Source organism: Oikopleura dioica, chromosome PAR, assembly GCF_907165135.1.
Source record: "Oikopleura dioica chromosome PAR, OKI2018_I68_1.0, whole genome shotgun sequence".
NCBI classification, from domain to species: domain Eukaryota; kingdom Metazoa; phylum Chordata; class Appendicularia; order Copelata; family Oikopleuridae; genus Oikopleura; species Oikopleura dioica.
The window spans coordinates 5,256,627-5,269,095 of NC_137293.1; the positions used below are offsets into that span (position 1 = coordinate 5,256,627).

The following is a 12,469-nucleotide window of genomic DNA, read 5'->3' on the forward strand; positions in this document are numbered from 1 at the left end:
CTTGATAACATCCCACTAAAATACGCATACTGTAAGTAAACGTAGGGCATATACAGTCATGCAAGTTCATTTTCGTCATGGATTTTTTATGATTTCTTGTGGAAATTTTTGTCTAGAAAAAAGTTCAGACTAATTATTCCAAATCTTAGATCTTCGATTCGAGCATTCGTTAATTGGTCTTAAGGGGGTTTGTTCTATAAATAGCGATAAAAAACGCGGCCACGTGCTTAACGAGCCCGATGACGGCATGGGGCGGCACAGGGGGGCTCGTAAGTGCCTGGCGCGATAACCTTTATCAATTATTTGGCAAACGAGACAATGCAACTTTTAGAAGGCGCCCTGCCGTGCGATAAACCCTCCTCCCAAGTGCCCAAAGCTTCGAATTGCTCCATCCAATTATTCGATATACATTTTTAACAACAATTTTTATTAGGAAAGTGACACCCTTAATTTATTATTATTTTATTAAAAAGATAATTTATTAAAAAAATAAAGATTTAAAAAGAAGCTTCCGTTGTTGGATCTTCAATTCTTTCAAGACCTTCGTTATCATCGACAACTTCTTGAGCCGCTTGAATCTTATTCGGATTTTTATAAAATTCTACCGCCTCTTCGATTGTTTGCAAAATCGGCCGACCCTAAGAACAAAGAAAATCTAAAAAGCCGCAGAAGAAAAATCGACCGACCTTCACTTCAGGAAGCAGAAACATGAGCGCGCCGCCGACGATTCCAAAAATGCCAAAAATGAGATAAATGACCAATTGACTTTCTATTTGGATAATGAAAGGGCTGACGAAACCGCCGATTCTGCCTGTCATTGAGGCGAAACCAATTCCAGTGGAGCGGACTTCTGTTGGGTACAGCTCGCCGGCATAGACGTAGATTGCGCAAAAAGCGCCGCTGACAGCGAATTTGCCTAAAAAATTGGTCATTTTTCGGTTATTTTTGGTCAAAAAAGCGCACGAACCGACGAAAGAAAGCCATCTGACTGCCTCATCCTCCCCCACTTCTGCTAAAATCGCGCAACCAACAGAAACGATTCCTCCAAAAAGCATCAATCCACCCGAACACCACTTTCTTCCAACAATATCGAGAGCGAAAGTGACCAAAGAATACCCCAGCAGTTCCATGATTCCATTTATCGTATTGTTCAAGTACAAATTTCCACTGATGCTGGATACATTGAAGGATAAGCCGTAGTAGGAAAGAACTGTGGAAATGAAGCCAAAACCCATGATTAGGGCAACTTTTCGCATTTCTTTGTGTTTGAGCAAATCCAAAATCGTGAACTTCTTCACTTCTGCTTCTTCTTCTCCCTTTTTCTCCTCAACTTTTCGGATCTCTTCTTCCAAATGATTGAGGAACTCATCGTCAAGGGACTTGTTTGTTTTCTCGGAAAACTCGGTCAGGACCTTCCTCGCTTCTTCATCCAATTTTCTTGAGTACAAAAAGCTCGGTGACTCGGGAAAGAAAGGCGTGACAACGAGGAAGATCAAGTGAGCCATGGCGACTGCAAAAGTCAATCCTCGCCAATCCGGAAAGAAATACCCGAAGCCGGAGAACATGATGTATCCCATTGCGTAGTAAACATGACTGGTTGCTCCAGCTACAGATCGTTTCGTTGGGCCGAGAACTTCCAGGGAATAAGCAACGAAAGCGAGCCAGGAAGTATGGTGGGTTCCGTTGTTGAGGGTTCTATAATTGAAGATGCGGATTGAAATCAAGGAAGATTACCTGAGAATCAAAAAGCCCCACTTGTCCGGCATCAAAGAATGAATAAAGAGCAAAACCATTGTTACAACATGCCAAACAAGCAAAGAATTTTTTCTTCCGAATCGATCTGAAAAGCAATGGATGGCATGTTTTAGAGAAAAAATTGAAAATACTCATTATTTAGGTATCTTTGTTTCCATTTTGATTTTGTCTATTAGAGTTTGAGTTTGTGTTTGTGACTGTATTTTGGATTGCTATTGTGATTGTGATTGTGAGTTTTTGTATTTGAGATTTCTTGAAACTGAAGTTGTGGAAAGAAATTAAGAACGTTCGAATTTCGTACCTGTGTAAATGCCAGAAATGAAAGCGCCGAGCAGAAGGCCAAATAAGCCCATGGCTGTTGACAGAGAGTCAAACCATTCCATTCCGCAGTGCAAAGTAAACTGGGGGACCGCAGTCTCCCATGGCTCTCCCTTGTCGAACATCAGATTCGTGACATTTTCACGCAGCGATCGGTCATATTCGTAACTCTCGCAAGCGACCCACTCTGATTTTTCTTGTGCATCTTTAACCAGGCAAGCTTTGAGGCTGTCAAAGCTGGAAGAGTCGCAGCCAGCGACAGTTTCGTTGGAAAAATTGCAATGGAAACAACCGCCATCTTGGGAAGAATCGAAGTTTTGACAAGATTGAGTATCAGTTGATAGTTCGAAGATTTCGTCGAAAGAGAATTTGTCTGCCAGACCAAGGTGGTCAAAAGCGCTAGTGCATCGATACGGAGGCTAGCGCAATGGTTAAAAATCGAGGGGCTACAGTAATTGCTTACAGTATATTGCGCGAAAACGGGGTACATCGACATGAATCCTCCAGCTAACGAAGCTACCCCGCCAACAGCTGTGATTCGGAACTGATACCATGAAAGATGCGGTAGCCGATCCCACACAAGGTCGAAACCACTCTTACTGTCTGAATCCTCTTTTGTTTTTGCTTAATTTTAAAGATCTTACCTGCCATAAGAAAAAATTCTCTGTCTGCGAGTCAAACTTAGCTCTTTCAGTACAAAGTTGTAGGTAAATTTGAGCAACAAATAACACTCTTCCCAGAATAAATCTCATAATAGACGGGTTTTATGGTCAAAACCGTGCGTATTTGACCGTTCTGTAAATACGAGTAAATGACCTGTACTAATAATAAGATCTTGTGGGCGAATCTCATTGAGCAAATTTTTTCTTAGCAAATACAGTATAACCTGATACTAAAAATCATTTCCATCATGCATTTGTCTCAAAATGTCGCGAAAAAAGGGCAAAATAAGTGTTGAAAAAGAAGAGATTCCCGCAAAATACTTGACTGGAAATTACTACTTTGAGAGCGGGGCATTTACGAAAGGAAAGACCTTCGTGAACAAGTGCAGAATTTGTGAGTAAGTCATCATTTCTGCACTTTTTTTTGCCATATGATAAGTATTCGTGATTTAATTTTAAAGTGTAATTGCGATAAAATTCTATTGCAACTTTCAATGTTCCAATGGAGAGCCTGCGAATCATGTTTACTGTATGGATTGTTTGTCGCAGCAAAATTTTGTTCATAAGCCTTAGGGTGGGCAAAATTCTTCATTGAAAAAACACGCGAATACTTGCAAACCCTAGTAGAGGCCAAACTGTAATTGCAGACAGTTTGATTATCGAATGGATCTTTGTCATCTTTTGATGCAAATTCGCTTCAATTGCTTTTACCTCGAATGCAAGGAATCCCTGACTTTCACAAAATTCCTCCAACATTATCAACGCTGCGAATTCGCTCCAACCAGGGGTCTGGATTTTGGCCGAAAATGAAAAGCGAAAGCGAAAATTTTCTGAAAATTAAAAGCGAAAGCGAAGCGAAGCGAATCAAAATTACCAAAGCGAAAGCGAAGCGAAGCGAAAATTTTTCTCAAAAAGCGAAAAATCGCGAAATCTTTCCCAATTCTTTGGAGGCTAAAATTGGCCGAATCGATAGATTATTTCTTTCAAATTCAGCGCTGCTATAGGGTTTACAACTGTAAATTTTCAACTTAAACCCAAAAAATTTGACTTTTTGACTCCAGGTAGCTTCAAGTGACGAATAAATTTTAATTTAAGACGGATAGAATCCAAAAAATTCACAAATCAGTTGATTTTTGAATTATTTTCACACATTTTGTGTTCTGAAAAGTTAAAAAAAATTTTTTTGTGAAAAGCGAAAGCGAAGCGAAGCGAACTGAAATTACTAAAAGCGAAAGCGAAGCGAAGCGAATTGAAATTACAAAAAGCGAAATCGCTCATGAGCGAAATCGCTAAGCGAATCCAGACCCCTGCTCCAACAGGCCGAGCTCGCTTTCCTGAAGATCAAGAAGTCATACCAGTGAATGAAGGCAACAAAGAAGCAATAGAAGCTCGTCTTCCTGATGGCTTCGAAAGAGACCTCAACTCCCGAGAAAATGAACTGCAATCAACGAGGAAAGAATTTGAGAAAATTTTCAACGAAGAGAAATCGCTATCTGATCATCTGAAGTCAGTTGACAAGAGGATAAGAGATAACTCATTAAAGACAGAAAATCTTCTGCAGGAAAATGAGGTTCTTACACGAGACAAAACTGAAACTGAGAAGAAGCTAAATATATTAAAAGAAAAGCAAGAATGCATTCGAGAGAAACCTGCAGCTCCAGCGGCCTATGAAGGTAATAGAATAACAGCTCATTTTTGTATTATTTCAGGACAAGCGGACGAAAACTCCTGCAAAATCTATTTTCTTCTCTTCGATACAAATCTTCACCAGCGTTCATGTATCACGACATGCGGCCATTCTTTCTGCAAATCTTGCTTGAACGCTGTCGATCCAAAGATCTTCCCGATTTGTAGAACACCATTCAGGATGAATGAAATCATTCAAATTTTCTTATAAAAAAACGCTCGTTTTCAAATTTCTATATGATTCTTCTTCTTTTGTTGACCTTCACATTTATCCAATAAAATTTTATAACGACATCATTTATTGTAACGAATTTTGGAAAGACCCGTTGTTGTCACTGAAAAATTAAAGATTTGACCTTTCCCGTCAAAAAATATTTAATTTTAAAGATTTAATTTGTAAGAATTGAAAAACGTGGCTGCCCGTCACCCGAATGAGTAGACTCCTCCGGCGAATTTCGCTTGGCAAATATTAAGCGATATTAAAAAACTCCTTCTCCCTCTTTCGAACGCACGTTTTGTCGTTTATACGCAGATATGTCACAAAAAAGAGGCTATTTGAGTATCGAAAAACAAGAGATTCCAGCAAAGTATTTGGATGGTAATTACCGGTTCGAAGAATACAATGATCAAATGCATTCGATAGAACAGAAGCGCGTTTTCAAATGCCAAATCTGCTCGTATGTTCTGTAGAAGTGAAACGGAAAGATATTTTACTCTTTTAGAGTGGTTCCAGAAAAGTCTTACAATAATTTATGCAGTTCGCGAAGAAATGTCAACAATTTTTGCATGGATTGCGTCGCAACGCAAAATCTCAAGCACAGAACAGACTGCGGCTGTGGAACTCGTAATTTTCACACAATTAATCCATCCCAGCTTACCACACGATTCAAATGCTATTTTATTGAGTGCAGAGCTTCTTTGACCTTTAAAGAATTTTTTGAACACTATAAACGATGCGAATTTTCGTCAGGCGGTCTTCGTTTTCCAGAAGATGATATTGAGAGAAACCTCGACTCCCGAGAAAATGAATTGCAATCATTGAGGAATGAGTTAGGGAAGATTTTAATCGAAGAAAAAGAGTTATCGAAACAGCTCACCACCATTGACAAGAAGATTTATGATAACACCTCCAAGATAAACAATCTCGAGCTGGAAAATAAGCAGCATGAACGAAATAAAAAGGATATCAATGTGAAAATGAATTTACTTACTAAGAAAAAAGAAAAACTTCGGGAGAAAACAGCAAGTCCACAACTTACTAAAGGTTGATTAAATTCAAAAGACTGTTGCTTAAAATATTTACAGATCAAGTAGACGAGAACTGCTGTAAAATCTGCTGCCTTCCCTACGATACAAATCTTCATCAACGTTCATGCATCATAAAATGCGGGCATTCTTTTTGCAAATCATGCTTGAATACAGTCAACCCGAAGATCTGCCCGAGTTGCCGAAAACCGTTCAATGTGAATGAAATCATTCAAATTTTTTTGTAAAAATATAATCATGCTTAAGAAATTCATCTTGATTCTTTATTGTCCATCTTAATATGTCCTTAAGGGTAATACCTTCGATTTCCGCAACTTTCCCATTGAATAACTCGGAAAATGTCAAAGAAATCGGAAATCCAATGGGGTTTCTAAGTAGATCTATCTTAGATCATTAATTTGTCAGAAGCGTTTTTGGAGTGCTCAACGAAAAATTGGTTAAATTTTAGGTCAAAGTGGTCAACTATGTCAAAATTGACTTTATTCACGGTCGAATAGCTCGGAAGTTAGTCTGTTAACATGGCCTTCTTTAATTTTTTAAATGTACAATAGAGCTTTATCTTCAATGTGTCAGAAGGATTTGACGATTGAAAGCAGAAAGACACTAAAAATAATTTTTTGAAAATTGTGTATCGGTAATTTTACCGAAATTGTGCATTTTTCAAAAGTTTGCGACACATTTTTGCCTCTAGAATCTAAAGTATGTTACTGAGAGCATTTTTAAGCCCACCAAAATACTCCCCTTGCTCTAAGCTTTCAAAAAAGCCCTTACTCGAGAAAATCGAAGACCAAAAATTTTCTCCGAAAAAACTTCTAGAGCCCATATCTTGGGAGTGGTCAAGAATTTCAAAATTCTTTCAATATCAAACTTAGATAGAATTTTATGTAGAATTTATTTTTGAGAACCACTTTTATGTCCTTTGGAGATAAAGCCTATTTTTAAAATCGAAGGTAGTACCCTTAATGGTCATCCAATAAATTTCAAATCATAAAACTCTGTTTAAATGTTTGAATTGATGAGAACAATGATGTATAATCGTTTGTCATGTTTTGATGGGTCTTCCGAGCGGGAATGCTATTTTCGTTCTTGAAAACAAAATTTGGACGGAAATCGGGAAGCGTCAAATCGTGAATTGTAAAACTATAAAAAATTTTAGATTTGAATGAAGGCTGACGACTCGTCAGTGACGAGGCTGCATCTGCAATAATGATTGGCAATTCAATTTCGATCATTTCTGGCGGTGCGTGCACACAGCAATGTCCAAACAGAATTCAACGACTTGATTTCGAAGAAATTGATCAACCAACGAGTAATTTCATCCATTTTCGAAGGTTTTATTCCCATTATTTTTGAAGTTCCTGCAAATGACTGTGTGTAAAATTTAATCCGTTGTTTTTAATCAGATATTTGGACTGTATATTTGGGCAACTACTATTTGGAGTAAAATTTTTGTAGTCAATTTTCATTTTAATTATAAAACTGGTGATTTTTTTTTCTGGACCATTTTCTCAAAAAAATTCGTCGATTCCATTTGGACCAAAAATAGCACCTTGTTCAGATCGATTTTTAAGGGTGTTAGAGTAATAATTAAGGGTATCTGACTGGGGCATAAGAAAGCCCGGGCCCCGAGCCGGGTTTTCATCAGGGTTTTAGGGGGCCGGGAGGCCCTTAACACCCTTAGAAATGGGTTTGAACAAGGTGTATTTTTTGGTCCAAATGGGATCGGTGAAATTTTTTGAGAAACAGGTCCAGAAAAAAAAATCTCCAGTTTTATAATTAAAATGAAAATTGACTACAGAAATTTTACTCCAAATTTTTCAAACTCCAGAAAATAGTAGCAGCCGTATATTTGACTGATTTAATGCCTTGTGTTTGTGCAATTAGATAGAGCTTATAATTTTGCTTTTCTTGGAGAAGTTCCAGTATCGACAATTTAGCCTTAGTAGAAAATAATCTCATTATTTGGAAAATTAGTACGATTTCCGTATTTTCTCAGGGCGCGCCCGGCTGATCGCATTTACGCCTAATTCAATCACCAAAAATGCGAACTTGACATTGGCCTTCTTGGCGCGTGGCCAAGACACAACATTTGAAAAGCGGAAATCACCGCGCGGTCATTATCGCCGGTAAATTCTAACGAGCACTCAACCAACAAAAACACTACCATTCAACTTCTCAAGAACAGAAACCATCGTGGCTGGAACTGAGCCCAAGTTCAAGTCTAGACGGAAGTGCAAGTTTTGACGGCTCAAGTATGATGAGTCTAATGAGCTGAATATCAAAGCTTTTCTCTTAAACCGGGCTGGACAACTTATCTAAAAGCCTGATTTAAGGAGGTAGATATCGAGAATCGCCATTTTCCGTCATACTTTTCTCTCAAAGTTTAAATAGTAACACCCTTATTTTACTTTGGCGACAAAAACTTTAGACCTTTTTTAATCTCTCATAGAAGCCGAAATTTCCGATTTCAAAAAAATTTTGAACAAAATTTTTCGTCAAAGAACGCGAACTTTCCTAAAATGGTCATTTTGGCGACAATCAAAGGTGACTGATTTGCATTGTTGCTTCTCGAAAGCTCAAGATATCCAAATTTTTGGCTTCCATAGGAAAGAGATAATTGTCTGAAAAGAATTTTGAGCAAAAAAATAAGGGGGTCAATTTGTTAAAAATTTGACAAAACAGTGACAGTAAATCCGATTCTCGATATCTACCCCCTCAATGAGCTAAATAGGGTGACTTTTTACGCTCTGCAATCTGTAAAGGAGCTTGAATAAGAATGTAGCGATAAATTTATTCGTGACCTCTAAGAACGATATTTACGGGATTATGTAAGGCGGTTGATCGTAAACCTTCAACCCTTCTCCCACCGCCGCCGCGCACACACATTTGCATATTCTGTTTGATGCGAAAACAGAAAAACGAAAAAGGGTTGACGCCGCTCAAATTTGAAAATGTTGCGCCTTTTCGTGGAATCCTTTCGAGTTGCAATTTGAACACTTGAAAGTCGATAAACCGACGGATCAGTTTTGAGCTTCATAAATAAGAAAGGTGAATATATCGCAGGGTTTAAGTATATTTCGAAGCTTTAAATTCAAACATAAGAAAGACATTCGCAGTAGTCATGCTTTGACACTGAAAGAGTTGATTGATTTCGATGTCGATAATGCTGTTGATAGAGTTGTTCCGGCTCCAACTCGTTAAGTTTTCGATGAAAACAGGTGAAGAAGAACAAAGCTCCCTGAAAAACTAGAAAAATCATCAAATTTTTTTTTGATTTTGTCCCTGCCATCTTACATTCAAAGAAAAGGAAGCCAAATATGAAAGTAAAATGACTTACGATCAACAAAATTGACGGAAGAAGTGGAAAGATCATTACATGCCAAAGCCTTAATTCAGTTTCATTTTGCTTCTAACTAAGCGCTTATAAAATAATTGCTTGAAACTTTCCTTTGAGTTTGTCCCTCAATATCCATACTTACTGTATTTGGCGTGGTCCTTAAGAAATTCCGAAAAATCGAATAGTAAGTGATGTTCTTTGGGTCACCAAAGTTCGGGTTGTTCAAGCACGGCTCCGTCTCTTTTATTGTCCATTAAATTTGTCGATATTTATCAAATTTTAAATGTCGATACGCAATGAATTTTACATGTCGGATTTCTCGAGTTAAGCCGATATTTTATATACTGTTCGTCGATTTGGAAGGCATCGAGAATGTAAATAAGAAATAAGCATAGTAAAAATAATTGAATAGAAAAGCCCTGATTTTGATGAAGGACCTTTATTTTTACCAGGAAGGAGGAAATTTCAATTTTGTGTACTTAGGAAAAGACAAAAAGTCCTGATTGTCGATTGTCGTGTTTTTTGCTTGATTGAGCTCGTTAATTAACCGGTCCATTATTGCTCCTGTCACGTGTGTTTGGAATACAACTTCGACCCTTTCTTGGGACGAGATGTTAACAAAAGTCGACTCCGGCAGCTTTTCCGAGGAAAACTCTAATCGGTGCACTTTTCCCGTCATGTTTTTTGAACAGACGATTGACATGCTACTAAAAGTAGTACTAAATAGGTAGATAGCTAAAGCAGAGCCAATAAAAAAGATAAATTTTCAATTTTTTTTTCTCAAAAAGATAATGAAGCAACACCCTTATTTCTTCGAGATTCAAGAAAAATGAAATCGAAAATGATCATTTTGAAATATATTTTATTGATCAGTAATTTTTATGTCAACAATGGGTGGAATGGATTCCGCCTCTGCATCAGAAAGTCAAGTTTCATTTTATTCTCTTTTCTTTGTATTCAAAAATTTCATAAAAATGATTTCTTCAAAAGAATTCATAAATGGTTAAGTTTCATTTTATTCAATTTTCTCTTCTACAGGTCTTATAATGAATAGATTCAGAATGGGAAAAAATTGTGTCACCAAAGCTCACTTCCGGCAACAAAATAAACTAGTTTATATAAAGTTGAAGCTAGAACTCTTTTAACTTTTAAGAATAATGACTTATTTTGGCAATATTTTGCATAGAAAGAATGATATTTTAACAATCAAAAAGTTGATTCCTCTTTGAGGCTCTTACAATGTTTGAAAGTGGTCACGTGACCAAGGTCAATCATCATCCTTTGGATCATTGAAAATAGGGTCCTCAATTCAACGTCAAGATGGTGCGAAAATATTTGTACGAAAGAGGTTCAAGGGCTCGTAGACAATATACAAACTCGCCGCAAAATGGGTTCAGCCAATATTGAATATTGTAAACCCAGGTGGAGGAGAATTTATCACGAATTGATGTGTACTTGGGATTACGGCTGGCTTACCTTTTCACAAGCAAAACATATGCTCGAGCTTATTTCATAAACTGGTCGTTATCGCGTAAAACTTTCGAAACTTTCGAAATTTTTGAAATTTTAAGGCGCGCCCAAGTTTTCAAGTTCATGTTTAAAGATTTTGTAAACGCGGCTGGAGATAAGCTGGGACAGGGTTTACATAACAGCTTCGCGCGTCGAGTGTCCGAGTTTGATAATGACCGACCGCTACTCACTTCCGATTCATTAGCGGATGATTTTGGACACCGGCCAAGCCAAATCGAGGGGAATTAGTTTGATGAGGGATCAAGTCGGGAACCTGTGTCGAAAACCTGAGTCAGGGTTTGAAAGATTCGAGAATGATCTTTCAGACTCTGACTCAGGCTTTCGACGCAGGTTGCCCGATCCTGTCATACAGTATGAGTCATACAGTATGACTCATACAGTATGAGTCATAAACAAGAAAATAAGGCTTCAACTACAGTAATATTTTTTACAAAAAAGGCGACACTCCTACTGATCGTTTTGAAAACACGGAAATCCTCATTCAAAAACAAAGACGCGTGAAGAAAAAATGTTCAAAGAGTCTTTGCTCGCTCGAGCGAATTCAGCGCGACCTGAAAAGGTCAGAAAAGCTTCGGAGAATATCAATAGAAAAAGGGGTTTTCTTTCGGTAAAATAATAATACCCAATAAAGAATGTTGACAATACAAATTTACTCAAGCTAATCAGTCGGCCGTTCTGCCGGGGGATCACGTGTCAATTGTCGGTTTTCGCTATTTTTCAGACCTGAGCTCCGAAACCTGTGTAGAAACCTGAGTCAGGGCTCTGAAATGGCAAAGACAGAAAGCTCCATAAAACTTTAGCCCTTTTAGGACCCTGAGTCAGGTTTCAACACAGGGTCCCAAAACAGGAAGCCCAGGTCATCAGTTGGGCATCAAAAAAAACCTTGAATTTCCAACTCCTATTGCCTCAAAATTCACCTTGATCCGGAAATATCGCGCACTAATTACGCAACACCAGCGAGTCGGAAAAAATCTAGGAAGGACTCGATTTTTCGCGGCGGGCGGAAGTTGGCACTGATCCCACCTTTGACACTTTTCCCGGTTTTTGCAATTTCCGACGCCTGTGAAACACAATAAAAAACACACATGAAAAAAGTGAAAAAGCGAAAGTCAACTCTGTCAAGTTTTACGGCGTTCGCAGATTTTCCACTTCCGAAAAAAAATTAACGGAAAAACTTTTATTTTTGTTTATTCGCATTCTTGAATGATTTCAGAAATGGGGCCAGGCTCGAACTTCGACTTTCTCGGGACCGTCGCGACCACTTCTTCATCGTCCTTGTTGTGTGCCCTCCAGACTTTCTTCCCAAAGTAGCAGCAGCAGCACCAGATCATCACGATCCAAGCAATCACGCAACTCACCGCGGTCATGAAGGCTTTTTTCTGGTAAAAGGGGATGGTGTAGCCATCGACTCCCTGATCCTGGCTTTTTCCGCCATCGAAGCCCGTCGTCATTTTTTTCTCTTTTTTTTTTCTTGTGTTCTTGAGTTTTACTTTGTCATAAGGAGGACGAGATTGCGACCAAGGGATTTCTCGTGACATTTTTATTTGATCCGGTTTTATTCACTTTTATGGCAAAAACGAAAGAAGAAAATTTGCTCTTACTCCGGTTTTAGATCATTTGTAAAAAAGTAAGAGCTTTTTTTCTTCGATAAAAATAATATTTTGGATACTTAAAAATTCCCCGATGACCACAAAGCCTTCCTCCGCTCCAAGGTCATTGTCTAATTCCCGTCTTACGCAAAAAAGCCGCGAGTGGAATTAGCGCAAAAATTCTACATTTCAAAAAGCGCGCCGTTTCTCAAGGTTCAAATTGGGCGCCGAAGCGGCTCGAGTGCAATTTGAGTACTTGACCATTTTTTTTCGAGCTAATTCTAATAAGCAATTTGATAATAAGTACAGGCGAGGTGGTGATGTAA

At 38.2% G+C, this 12,469-nt stretch overlaps 1 protein-coding gene across 1 annotated transcript; it reads right to left on the minus strand.

Moving 5' to 3' along the window:
• Positions 1-497: 497 nt before the first annotated feature.
• LOC145701427 (organic cation transporter protein-like) lies at positions 498-2,724 on the minus strand. Its single transcript, XM_081778648.1, has 6 exons — positions 2,718-2,724; positions 2,537-2,676; positions 2,057-2,492; positions 1,735-1,840; positions 687-1,695; positions 498-638 (listed from the first exon to the last, which is right to left on the minus strand). The coding sequence occupies exons 1-6, from the start codon at positions 2,722-2,724 to the stop codon at positions 498-500; spliced, it is 1,839 nt and encodes a 612-aa protein (XP_081634774.1).
• Between the last annotated feature and the right edge of the window lie 9,745 nt (positions 2,725-12,469).